The sequence below is a fragment of the Canis lupus genome, chromosome 5 (assembly GCF_011100685.1).
Source record: "Canis lupus familiaris isolate Mischka breed German Shepherd chromosome 5, alternate assembly UU_Cfam_GSD_1.0, whole genome shotgun sequence".
NCBI lineage: Eukaryota > Metazoa > Chordata > Mammalia > Carnivora > Canidae > Canis > Canis lupus.
The window spans coordinates 33683207-33695556 of NC_049226.1; the positions used below are offsets into that span (position 1 = coordinate 33683207).

Below are 12350 nucleotides of genomic sequence, written 5' to 3' on the forward strand. Positions count from 1 at the left end.
TGCTTCTCCCTCTGCCTGTGTCTCTGCCTCTTTCTCTCTCTGTCTCTCATGAATAAATAAATAAAATCTTAAAAAAAAAAGTAGCATATACAGCTTGCAAATTGTCAGTCAGGGGAAAAATAAGCAAACAAAATGTAAGCCGCCCCCCCAAAAAAAACCAGCAAAACATTACAAAAATCAGAAAACACACCATAAGACGGCAGAGTAAGATCGAGTAGCATGTCAAGTTAGTGTCTGTGGATTAAATTCTCCTTCGTTAAAAAACACAGACTTTCAGACTGAGAACAAAATCCAACTATACCAAAATCCAACTTTTAACAAGAGGCATAACTAAAATAAAAGTGTTTTAAAAATAAAGGGATGAGGATTTTTTATTTCAAAATGGCAGAGCATATATTTTATCGTTCCTTTCCTCTTATAATTTGCCTAAAAACAAGGAGATGCATCTTTCATGAAACTAGAAGACACCCAAAGCCCTAAAGGACAATATGTGAGGACAGAATGAGGAAGGTCAAACATAAGGATTAAAGCTCTGGAAAGGATTCTGACCTGGAGGCCACACATTCCTCAGGTAGTGGGGATAAAATGGAGCCTGAATAAAGGGAATTGACTAGAAGTTTTACAAGGAATGGTTAGATGGCTTTAGGTTCCCACTTCCAGCCCGAGGAGCCAAGCAATGAGCCCTACCCCTGCCCCAGGCATCAGAGAAGCTGGACCAGAGAGATCCTGGACTTGGGGGCAGCACAATTGGAGGACGGAGTGAAAGTTGTCCATGCAGGTGGGTTACATGAACTCACTGAATGGTGAATGCCCAGCTCCAGAGTATAGGCACCAGCAGGCCTATGCCCCGAAGTCCCCAAGGCAGGAACCTAAAGGACCCTCTCTTGGGAAAACAAGACTGTCCTACCAATGAGACTTGAGCATATGGACATTTGGGTTTCCCCCATGGGAAGGTCTATGGCCTCCTGACTGCCCATTGAGTAGCCCATCATTGATTCAGCTTTTTAGTGCCCCATTCCCCAATTTATTTTTATTTTTTTAAGATTATTTATTTATTTATTCATGAGAGACACAGAGAGAGAGAGACAGAGACATAGGCTCCCTGCGGGGAACCCAATATGGGACTCCATTCCTGGACTCCAGGATCATGCCCTGGGCTGAAGGCAGGCGCTAAACCACTGAGCCACCCAGGCGTCTCTCCCATTCTCCAATTTAAACATCAGCCAAGTATTGCCAGATATTTGAAGATAGCCTCTAACTTTAAAATAATAATTATAGGGGATCTCTGGGTGGCTCAGTAGTTTGGTGCCTGCCTTCGGCCCGGGGTGTGATCCTGGAGTCCCGGGATCGGGTCCCTCATCAGGCTCCCTGCATGGAGCCTGCTTCTCCCTCTCCCTCTGCCTGTGTCTCTGCCTCTCTCTCGGTGTGTGTCTCTCATGAATAAATGAATAAAATCTTAAAAAGAAATAATTATAAAGGTAAGAAAGGCGAGCGACCCAAACACACAGAAAACAGGACTTTGCAGGAAACAGATACAAGGCAGTGGGGGTGGAAGAAAATTTTGAATAAACCATAATTAACCTCTTCAGAGAGAGAAGATATTATATCAGTGACACAAGAATAGAATGCTATTAAAAGTGAATAACCAGAGGGGCGCCACCTGGGTGGCTCAATCGGTAGAGCATGTGACTCTTGGTCTTGGGGATGTGAGTTTGAACCCCACATTGGGTGTAGAGATTACTTAAAAGTAAAATCTTAAAAAAAAATCAGAAAAGAAAGAATTCTTGAAAATGAATTTGAAGAAAACTTTTAAAGCTTGAAGAAAAGAAAGAGAAGGGTCCCGAGACAGAAAAGATGAGAAAATCAGTGTATCCCCGTAGAAGGCCTAACATCTGACTGACTGTCGCTCACGAAAGAAATAGCAAATAGAGGAGGGGAATAATTTTTAAAACTCTATTAGAAAATATATTAGAACCAAAAAATACGAGTCTCCTTTAAAGATCCACAAAAATGAATGAAAAAGATTCCACCAAGGCATATGTTTGTGATAGTCCAGAACCTTCTATGAAAGGAAGCACCAGAAACTCCTAGAAAGGGAGAAAAAGGAACAGTCTTATACCAAGACTGGGCAAACGCAGGCATTATATTTCACAGCAGCAGCGTCAGAAACTCGAACATTCAGATTTAAATGAACTGAGATCGAATTGACAAAATCAAAAGCCATCCCAGGAATGTTGGCAAACCTTTCTTATTTCGGATAGATGAAGGGGACAACAATTTTCACATTGCTGATTAAAGCAATACAATGTATTTGACCTAATAATCAAGGACCTCATTTTGTATTCTGTAGACAGAAACCATACATGTCCTCTTTCATTGTCACAGGATATTTAAAAAGGAGAAAAAATGAGTGGGAAATATCAGAAAGGGAGGCAGAACATGAGAGACTCCTAACTCTGGGAAACGAACTAGGGGTTGTAGAAAGGGAGGTGGGCGGGGGGTGGGGGTGACTGGGTTATGGGCACTGATGGGGGCACATGATGGGATGAGCACTGGGTGTTATTCTATATATTGGCATATTGAACACCAATAAAAAATAAATTTATAAAAAACATAAAAATAAATAAAAAAATAAAAATTGAGCATGTATGGGGCGGTAAACACAAGGCCATATAAATTCTAAAGTTGAAGTCGTGTGGGTCAGGTGCTTTGGTCATCCCGGGGTCCTTGGGTGATGTCAGGAATCAAGGAGCTTGGGTTTCAACGGCCATGGGGACCATGGGACAGGCCCGAGGGATTGGAAACTGAGGTCCCCTTCAAAGACTCTTGAGGGCTACACTCACAGCAAAAGACTCAATTAGAAGTCTTTTGTGCTTTTGGGTGAGGAAGATGAGTCTCCCCTGGGAATTCCGAGCCACAAGTCTGCCTGTGGGTGGATCCGGGGTGTATGTGTTCACCCTCTGCATGGTCTGGGAATTTCTGAGCCTAGAAGTTAACTTGAAATACAGTCCTGGGTTCGCAATGTCCCGGGGGCCTGTGGCAAAGGCAAATACAGAATTTCTCTAGAAAGTCAAGTTTCGACCCAGATTTCTCATAGATAAAACCCCAACAGGAAGTTGCTCACAGTTGAGGAGACGTATAAGGCACTAAGCACCCGTGTGCATGTGTACCTATCAATTATGGACAGATACACAGAAAAGACGCTGGATGTTTGCACCTTGATAGGATGATAGTCATCTCTACGAAATGGGACTAGAAGTGGTTTTACTTCTTTGTGGGTTTTTTTTTTTTTGTATTTTCCCCAAATCACTCAAGTTTTGTTTATAGGTTAAAATATTATTTTTAATGGGGAAGACAGGGACACCTGGGTGGTTCAGTGGTTGAGCATCTGCCTTCAGCTCAGGGCATGATCCTGGGGTCCTGGGATCGAGTCCCACATCGGGCTCCCCGCAGGGAACCCGCTTCTCCCTCTGCTGTGTCTCTGCCTCTCTGTGTCTCTCATGAATAAATAAATTAAAAAAAATAAAGGGGAAAATTAAGAAACATTAAGGAGTGGAAGGTGAGTGGTCTTAGTGACATGGAGGTGACTGTCACAGTGGGGTGGGCCATACGCAGAGGGCAGTGGGCAGGACAGTATTTGGTAAGGGACTGGAAACTCGTCTGGGGGTATCTCTCAAGACACTTGACTGGCAAGGGAAGGAGTACAGTGGTGGCTAAAGAGATGGCAGGTCACAGTAGAGATTTTCCTTCTCAGATGGAAAAGACCCAAGCACGTTTCCAGGCTACGAGGGAGGAGAAGTAGAGAAGGTCCACGCGGGAGAAAAGACACTAAAATAGATGAAGCAGAGCCCAGAAGAGGTGCAAAGGAAGAGGGTTGAGTGATGCCAAGGGTCCTGTTGAGGTGGGAGGTCAGGTGTTGGCACCCAGGGACTAGGATTTATTCCAGAAGCACTCAGCCACCTGAGGACACAGGCTGAGTAGGCAGCTTGATCCAAAGCAAGTGTCTGCCTGGTGGGTGTAGGGGTGTAGGGCATCTGGAGCAGGGTTCAAATGTAATCCTGGGGTCCACGTCCAGCTGAGTAGGGAAATGAGGTCCAGAGAGGTCATCAGGTAGGGAGCCTATGGGTGGGCCCTGGTCTACAATAAGGGAATTGAAATCAATGAGTATCGATATCGGCAAAGGGCAGTGGTAGGGCCGTGAGGTTAAAAGAGCTGGTTCCATGTGATCAGAGGTTTGTTGTGTGGGAGTCTGGCCGCTGGGTTGTGTGGGGGAAGCCAGAATGCACATGCAGTTTCTGTTTTGGGGCATGTCGTGGGTGCTTTGGTGGCCAGCAGGTGGAGGGCAGGGCCTTGGCTCTCAGTGTGTGTGAGGGATGCGCCTCACAGACCCGGGGAGAGCAGATGCTTTCGGTAGGAGGACCCACTGCAACAGCAAAGGCTCAGAAGTCACGTCCCCTTCTCTGAACACCCCCACCTCGGGCCCCCGGCCCCCTGCCCTCTCAGACCATCCCATTCTACCCCAGTACTTACAGAGAAGGATCTTCCCGCCAAGTTGGAGGACTTGACGACCTCCGTCACGCTGACATTCAGGCACGTGTGGTCTGTGACGGGAGCAGCAGATGGTGGAGTGTGGGTGGGCCCCGAAACTGGGAGGAATGAGGCGGGTGGGGGTGGCTGTGAGGGGCCTCTCCGGAGCCGTCCTGGCCCCTCCTGCACCCTGCCCAACCCCCTCTTTCTGATGGCATCTGGGTGCAGGTCCCGAACATCCCTCCTCTTTCCCTGTGGAACCCACGACGTTTCTGCATCCTCAGGCTTGGCAGCCACTGCCAAGCCCAGTGCCTTTCTGCACCTGCTCCTGCAGCCCTCCTCAGTGCAAGAAGGTGCTATGGAACCTCCCCGAAGCCCCTGGGCATGCTGGCAAGGAGAGGAACACTAGTAGAGTGGGGGCTGGGGGAGTCTGGTAAAAGAAATAGAAATCTAACAATTAGGGGTGCCTGGGTAGCTCAGTGGTGGAGCATCTGCCTTCATCTCAGGGCATGATCCTGGGGTCCTGGGATCGAGTCCCGCATCGGGCTCCCCGCAGGGAGCCTGCTTCTCCCTCTGCCTCTCCCTCTCTCATGAATAAATAAATAAAATCTTTTTCTTTTTTAAAGAAATCTAATAATCAGAGCTAACGTGCTAGTTTACATACATAAGTGAGGACCTTATCTTCACTTTAGAAGTGAAAGAACAGGTAAAGAGGTCGCAAGTGACTTGCCCAAGGTCACACAGATGGTAAACGGCAAAGCTGGCCCTCCAAGCCAGCTCATCTGGGGACCTTGAATCAATGCTCTTGACCCACTCTGACCACCTCTTGGGTAAGAGCACATGTCTCCCTCAACGGCGTCAAAGACGCACCAGCGGAGGAGGTCCCCATCGCTTCCAAATTCAACTCGCCTAGAAGCCAGGACTGGGCTTCCTGGGTGCGCCTCCCTGCTCTGTCTCTTCCTCACGGACGTGACCTTGGGTGGTCACTTCTCTGGCTTCGGTTCACCTCTCCAGTACGAAGCTGCTGACGCTAACAATGCCGATCTTTTAGGAATCAGAGTTGATGTGTTTGATGTAGAACGTTGCCTGGCCTCTGGTCAAGGTGTTCAAGTGATGTAACCCAGCTTACTGAACTTCCCATCGTTCCAGAAGACCCGGGGGCTAACCCAAAAGCTCATATTTAGAATTGGCGATATGCATATCAACGGGAATATCTTATCAGCCCTGCTTTAGATTTTTTTTTAAAGATTTTATTGATTTATTCATGAGAGACACAGAGAAAGAGGCAGAGACACAGGCAGAGGGAGAAGCAGGCTCCCTGAGGGGAGCCCGATGCGGGACTTGATCCCAGGACCCTGAGATCACGCAGACACTCAACCCCTGAGCCCCCCAGGTGCCCCACCCCCACTTTAGATTTAGGGAATGAATCAAAAGACCTTATCATCCACTGTATGGCTGTAATGAGGTAATTGGCCAGAAGCAGATAACTTAGACCGGTGGTGTTCCTTTGTGATCTGGGGAGTATCTGCTCCATTGGAGCATCATCCAAAATACAACATCTCATTTCCAGACCAAACACAAGTCACCCTGCAGGCCCAACAGAGGAAGGAGGGCATCCCCCTCCTGCACCCCCATCCACAGGGTCCCTCTGCCTTCCGGTCCGTGTCTCCTCAGGCTACAGGGCACGCCCAGAGGCCATGCCCCAGCATGTTCCCCACTGGTGAGCAGCCTGAGGGTAGGGACCCTGCTTCACCCAGGTACCCCATGCCCAGCACCAGCAGGTGCTCAGTCACGTTTTTGTGACCTCAGGGATGGGCAAGAGGCCCGATTCCCTGGGCTCACCCCATTTGTGGTCATTTGACCCTCTGTCTTCTTCCTCACTCTTCCCTCCTTCTTGTGCCTTCTCTCTCTCTCTCTCTTTCTCTCTCTCTCTCTCTCTCTCTCTTTCTGCTTTCTCCACTCCTCACCTTCAGTGTCACTGGCTGGAAGGGCTTTCAGGACCAGCCCGGTGGCCCGCACGGAACTGGTGACCTCTTGAGCCCGGTGGCTGAGCAGGGCCTGGGGATGAGGATGTGGGAACAGGTGGGGGTCCCCAGAAGAGCCCTGTCCCTCCTCATGTCAACAGTCCTGCTTCCTGCCCCTGCCCTGAGATTCTTGTCTGTGTCACTAGTGTCCAAGAAAGGGCTGGCAGAGAGAGGCTTACAGCACTCTTGACCCCAGGGGGTACATTCAGCATCCCAGACCCAAGGGAACATGTTTCTGATGATACGGTCAGCTAGGGAGGAGGGTATTTTTCAGTGATAGGACAGCCCCTTTGTTCCTTAAATCAGATGGCCTCCTTGGCTGCACGCAAGGCCAACTGTCATCCACCAAACCCTGCAAACCCTCCAAAGGCTGGGAGAGGCGTGGAGGCGGCCTCAAGGAGAGAGCTTGACAGTTCTTCTGGTTCTGTGTGTTCCCTTCCTGCATGTCCCTGACACTGGCTTCCACCCCGCTGGACCTCCCAACCTCCTCTGAGCACACCCATTGCCACTCACCTTCTGGTAGCAGATGGAGAGCTCGGCCCCCGGGCCCTCAGCCACACCCCTCCTCCTGGGTGAAAAGCCATCTGAGGGACAAGGGGAGGAGAGGCTGAGGGTGGGTGACACCCTGCTCCCCACCTCACCAAGGCCAAACTAAGCTGCAGATTTTTTTTTTTAAGATTTTTATTCATGAGAGAGAGAAAGAGAGAGAGAGAGAGGCAGAGACACAGGCAGAGGGAGAAGCAGGCTCCTTGTGGGGAGCCTGATGCGGGACTTGATCCCAGGACCCCAGGATCATGCCCTGAGCTGAAGGCAGATGCTGAACCGCTGAGCCACCCAGCCTCCCCTAGGCTGCAGAATTTTTGACAGCATCTCCCTCTGGATGGAAAGGAGGCATCTCAAGGATTCCAGTCTTGGCAGGACTGGAATGGAGGAGCCAAGGTCCCCCGTTAGGACCCTGGAAAACAGGGCCTGGCGGGGAAGATGAGTCAGCAAGCTCTGGGACAGGAGAAACAGATGCTCACCTTTGGGGAGTTTGGAGTCCTGGATCTTCACATTCAGCTCAGTGAGGAAGATATCCTCTGCGGGGTCTTGGCTCAGGTCCCTGAAGATCTGGAGGAGAGGAGGTCATGGAGGAGGCCAGCTCTGCCTCGGGCCACTCGCCCTCATCCCCCAGAGCCCCAGGGAGTCAATGGTTGAATAGTGTCCAGATGCAGGACCCGGGGTGCCCCCATCCTGTCCCATCCTGCTAGCACTACATCCCAAGCCGCATACAGTGATTCCTGGACCTGCTATCCACGTGTCCCCAGCAATGTGACAGGTTTATAAATCGGGGAAGAAGCTGGTTTTGAAGCCCAAACTGCCTGTAACCACTATGGTTTGATGGGGAGGGCAGAAGGGGGACACACCATTCACAGAGGGTGAGGGCAAGCCGGGCAAGGTCAGAGGTGGGAGCACTGTCCTGACTTGCACAGCCAGGCCAGCTGGGAGGGAGGGCCAGGGGGAGCTGGGCTGCTCTGGGGGAGGGTTTGCCCAGAAATCTGGGGCGGGGCACAGGACAGGCCTCTGAAGGGAGCCCTCCAGCACAGCCCTGCAGCACAGCACAGGTGTGGACAGATGTGGGCACCATGGGGAGAAGGGGCCACAGGTCTTTGAGAACAGGGATCACAGAAGAAAAGTGGCTGCCCGGGGCCGCAGACCATGCCCCAGTCACAGACATCGGAAAAACAGGAACGCTGTGCAGGCCACATCCCCCTCCCTCCCACTCGCTCCCGACCTCCCAGCAGATGCACAAGGATCACTCTGAATTAAGAATAGCAGAGGGGACACCTGGGTGGCTCGGGGGTTGAGCATCTGCCTTCGGCTCAGGGCGTGACCTGTCCTGGGATGAGTCCCGTATTAGGCTCCCCACAGGGAGACTGCCTCTCTCCCTGTGTCTCTCAAGAATAAATAGTTTTAAAGAAAAAAAAAAAAAAAGATGGAGACAAAGTCTGAGAAACGCCTCATGCTCAGGCTCTCCCTTCCAGGCCCTGTCACTTAGGCAACGTGCTTAGCAGGGAAATGAACGGAAACCTCGCAGGCTCCAGAGGTTGTTCTGTGCATTTTTGGTGACAGGGACAGAACAACGGGGAGGGCCAAGGAGAGGAGCTGGCTGAGGGGAAGGGCACGATGATGAGGTTTTGCCCGAGCTGGAGGCGCCCCGCATCTGCTAGTGATGCTGTGCATGCACTGATAGGTGTGGACAGTGGGTTTGAGGACATCTCATGGTTTCCGTTCTCCCCAGAGGAACAGGTGGCAAAGTCAGTCACTGAAAGTGAAGGGCGTGAGAAAAGCAGGGAAGGAGGTGACAGCCATAGCTGCAGGGGAAGAGGGAGTCTGCCGGGAAGTCGGCGTTCATGGGCCCAGCTGAGGCCAAACACCACGGAGACGCCTGTGTCCAGATTGCTTTCCCAGGTGGTGCTCAGGAGCCTGAGCTGAGCGAGAGGTGAGGCACACTGCAATGCCCTTTGGGCTTGGGTTTTGCTGGGAAGGGAGATGGAGGGACCAGGAAGCCAGGGTTGGGATGGAGCAGTATGGACAGGGGCAGGTGGACCTGAGAATCTGCCCATCTCCCTAAGGAGGTAGGTCCTGGGGGAGAAGGGGAGAAGGTCTTGCAGGGATGAGAGTTTGTGATCAGAGACTAGAAAGTGAGCATTTAGGATTTCCGAGGGAAAGGGATTCCTGGTGATAACATTCACAGCTGCCTGTCCCCAGCCCCCCACGGGGTCAAGGCCTAACGCATCCCTCCACGGGAAGATCTGCTTCTGCTTGCACTGGAGGTCATTGAAGCTGATAATTCTCCAATTCATCCGGAGACTGGGAAGATGGAGTTAACAGCCAAGTCTGGCGAATTGGCCATTTGTACCCTGGTAAGCTGCATTTCCCCTGAGCCAGGGTGTTTATGGGGTGGGGTCCTGGGGTCCATCAGGCTGGTACACTATCCATGGAGTCCCGGGTTGGGGGGACACTTACCTTGACTGTGTAGATCTGGAAATAGATGGGTTGGGTGCCCATGCGAACATAGTAGGTGATGACATCCAGGATGAAGGGGTCCACCTTCCGGGATGTGTCCAGGGAAGGGGGCTGTGAGGGGGCAGAGAGTGTCTTCAGCCACCAGCCTCTATGCTACTGTGGGAGGTGCTAATTTTATGGTAACACCAACCACAATACTTCCATGTACCCTCTATGAGGCACTAACCCAGCTGGTCCCTCAACACACTCCAGGCCTTTCCTTCTACCCGATTTCCCCTCCTGATCCAGATACACCTGTCCAGAGTCCCCGTTCCCCAGGGCCTCCAATTCATTCCACTTGCAGAAAGACACATGGAGTGGCTCTAGGTGGCACACACTGAGTAGGGTACTTGGGGTAGACAAGACGCTTGAGATATAGCCCATGATCACAGAGTCTGGGCTGGGTTCCAGCCACTCACTGGCCAAGTGACCTTGGACATGAGAAGTGAGGTGGTCTGTTGCCTCCTTCAGTTCTTGTGGGGGTATTTGGATATATCAACAGATTAACATTTAAGAGTTATTAGGAAAGCACTAGTGCCATGTCTTACAGGCTTTCCTCCTATGATTATAAAGCAGAACCATATATGATTATAAAGCAAAACCAGGTTTTTTTTTCCTCTTAAATAGAATGTGGGGCACCTGGGTGGCTCAGTGGTTGAGCATCTGCCTTTGGCTCAGGGCATGATCCCAGGGTCCTGGAGTCAAGTCCCCCATTGGGCTCCCCATAGGGAGCCATCTTCTCCCTCTTGAAGATCTTTTTTTAAATTTATTTTTATTTTATTTTTTTTTAAAAAGATTTTATTTATTCATGAGAGACACACAGAGAGAGGCAGAGACATAGACAGAAGGAGACGCAGGTTCCATGTGGGAAGCCCGATGTGGAACTCGATCCCGGGACTCCAGTATCATGCCCTGAGCCAAAGGCAGACTCTTAATCACTGAGCCACCCAGGTGTCCCAAATAAAATCTTAAAAAAAAAAAAAAAAAAGAACTAGAATGTTTACATATTTACCAGAGTTGGGAAGCACTAGAGTTTATCTCATCCAACTTCTACCTGATCTTATAACATCTCCTCTGACCCTCCTGTCTGGTCTATTGACATATAGTTCCCTTCAGAAAGGGCACCCTGAGGAAGGAAGGAACTCCAACAATACTGTCCTTGCTCACAGTGTTTCCAGTCTCTTCATGTGGAAACCACTTTCAGAGTTAGTGTAGGGGCTGTATAAATTGTTAATGATAAGGGGAGGGAGACCACGGAGAAAAGTAGGGACAAAAGAGCACAACTGAGACCTGCACCAGACATTCTTCCTCTAATAGCCTCTATGTTTTGAGAAAAAGTATTTTATTTTTTTTAATTAAAAAAAAAATTTTTTATGATAGTCACACACACACAGAGAGAGAGAGAGAGAGAGAGAGAGAGAGAGAGAGAGGCAGAGACACAGGCAGAGGGAGAAGCAGGCTCCATGCACTGGGAGCCCAACGTGGGATTCGATCCCGGGTCTCCAGGATCGTGCCCCGGGCCAAAGGCAGGCGCCATACCACTGCACCACCCAGGGATCCCGAGAAAAAGTATTTTAATACCCAGCTAAACAGTCTTCTGTGTCTACACACAAATACATTTTCTGGGTAAGCAATCATTTGGAAAACAGGCCTCCCCCCCCCACGTCTATTAGAAGTTTCAAGAAAGCACCCCAATCCATCAGGTGATAAAACAACATGAAGATCACAGTAGAGTGTCAAGTTAGAAATAAGGTACCTAAAATCAAGAGGATCCCCCCTTTTTTAAAAAAAAAAGATTTTTATTTATTTGAGAGAAAGAGTGCGAGTGAGCAAGCGCAAGTAGGCAGAGTGGCAGGCAGAGGGAGAGGGAGAAGCGGATACCCTGCTGAGCAGGGAGTCTGATACAGAATTCGATCTCAGGACTCATAATCTGAGCCAAAGGGAGATGCTCAATCAACCGAGCCACCCAGGTGCCCCAAGATGTTCCTTTTATAGAGGAGGACCTGCTGCCCAGATATAAGGGGAGAGAGACACCATTCACAATAGCAAGAAAAAAACTATGAAACATAAGGAGGAAATTTAGCCAGAAATGGGTAAAAGCACCATGATGGCAGTGCACAGCTATCCTGAGAGATACATAAGAAGACTTCCCTACATGAAAATAAACACTGTGCTCCCAGAGAGGGCAGCTTAACACGCTAAAAGAGGCTGGCTCTCAGGACATCTGGGTGGCTTGGTGGTTGAACCTCTGGCTTCAGTTTAGGTCATGACCCTGGGGTCCTGGGATTGAGTCACACATTGGGCTCCCTGTATGGAGCCTGCTTATCCCTCTGCCTGTGTCTCTGCCTCTCTCTCTCTCTCTCATGAATAAAATAAATAGAATCTAAAAAAAAAAAAAAAAAAGGCTGACTCTCCTCCAAATTTCAATCAAAATCCCAAGGAGAGAGATTAAATTAAAAAAAAAAACTTGACAAAATTTCTAATATTTATCTGGAAACAAACACAAACATAGTCTGAAACATTTTCAAGAAGCCAAGTAACGGGGTGTACGCTTACCCTGCCAACTATTAAAATGCAAAAGTGCTAATGGGGCCGGAAATGAATGGATCAACGAGAAAGCATAAGCATCCTGAAATAAACTCAGGCATCTGTAAAAATTTAGTAGACGATAAAAGTGGCATTTCAGACTGACGGGGCAAGATGGCTTAGGCAATAAATAGCTTTATGACAACTGGCTAAACATTTGGGGAA

General features: G+C 49.6%; 1 protein-coding gene across 6 annotated transcripts in view; it reads right to left on the reverse strand.

Moving 5' to 3' along the window:
- PIK3R6 (phosphoinositide-3-kinase regulatory subunit 6) overlaps positions 1-12350 on the reverse strand; it is a 56138-nt gene that overhangs the window by 6092 nt on the left and 37696 nt on the right. For 5 of the 6 annotated variants that reach the window (XM_038536852.1, XM_038536851.1, XM_038536850.1 and 2 more), the window contains 5 exons: positions 9561-9671; positions 7574-7661; positions 7065-7135; positions 6495-6585; positions 4531-4646 (listed from right to left, as the gene is read on the reverse strand). In XM_038536852.1, the coding sequence (XP_038392780.1) occupies positions 4531-4646; positions 6495-6585; positions 7065-7135; positions 7574-7661; positions 9561-9671 (477 nt within the window). The remainder of the gene's footprint in view (positions 1-4530; positions 4647-6494; positions 6586-7064; positions 7136-7573; positions 7662-9560; positions 9672-12350) is intronic. The other variant, XR_005359486.1, reaches the window with a different exon arrangement.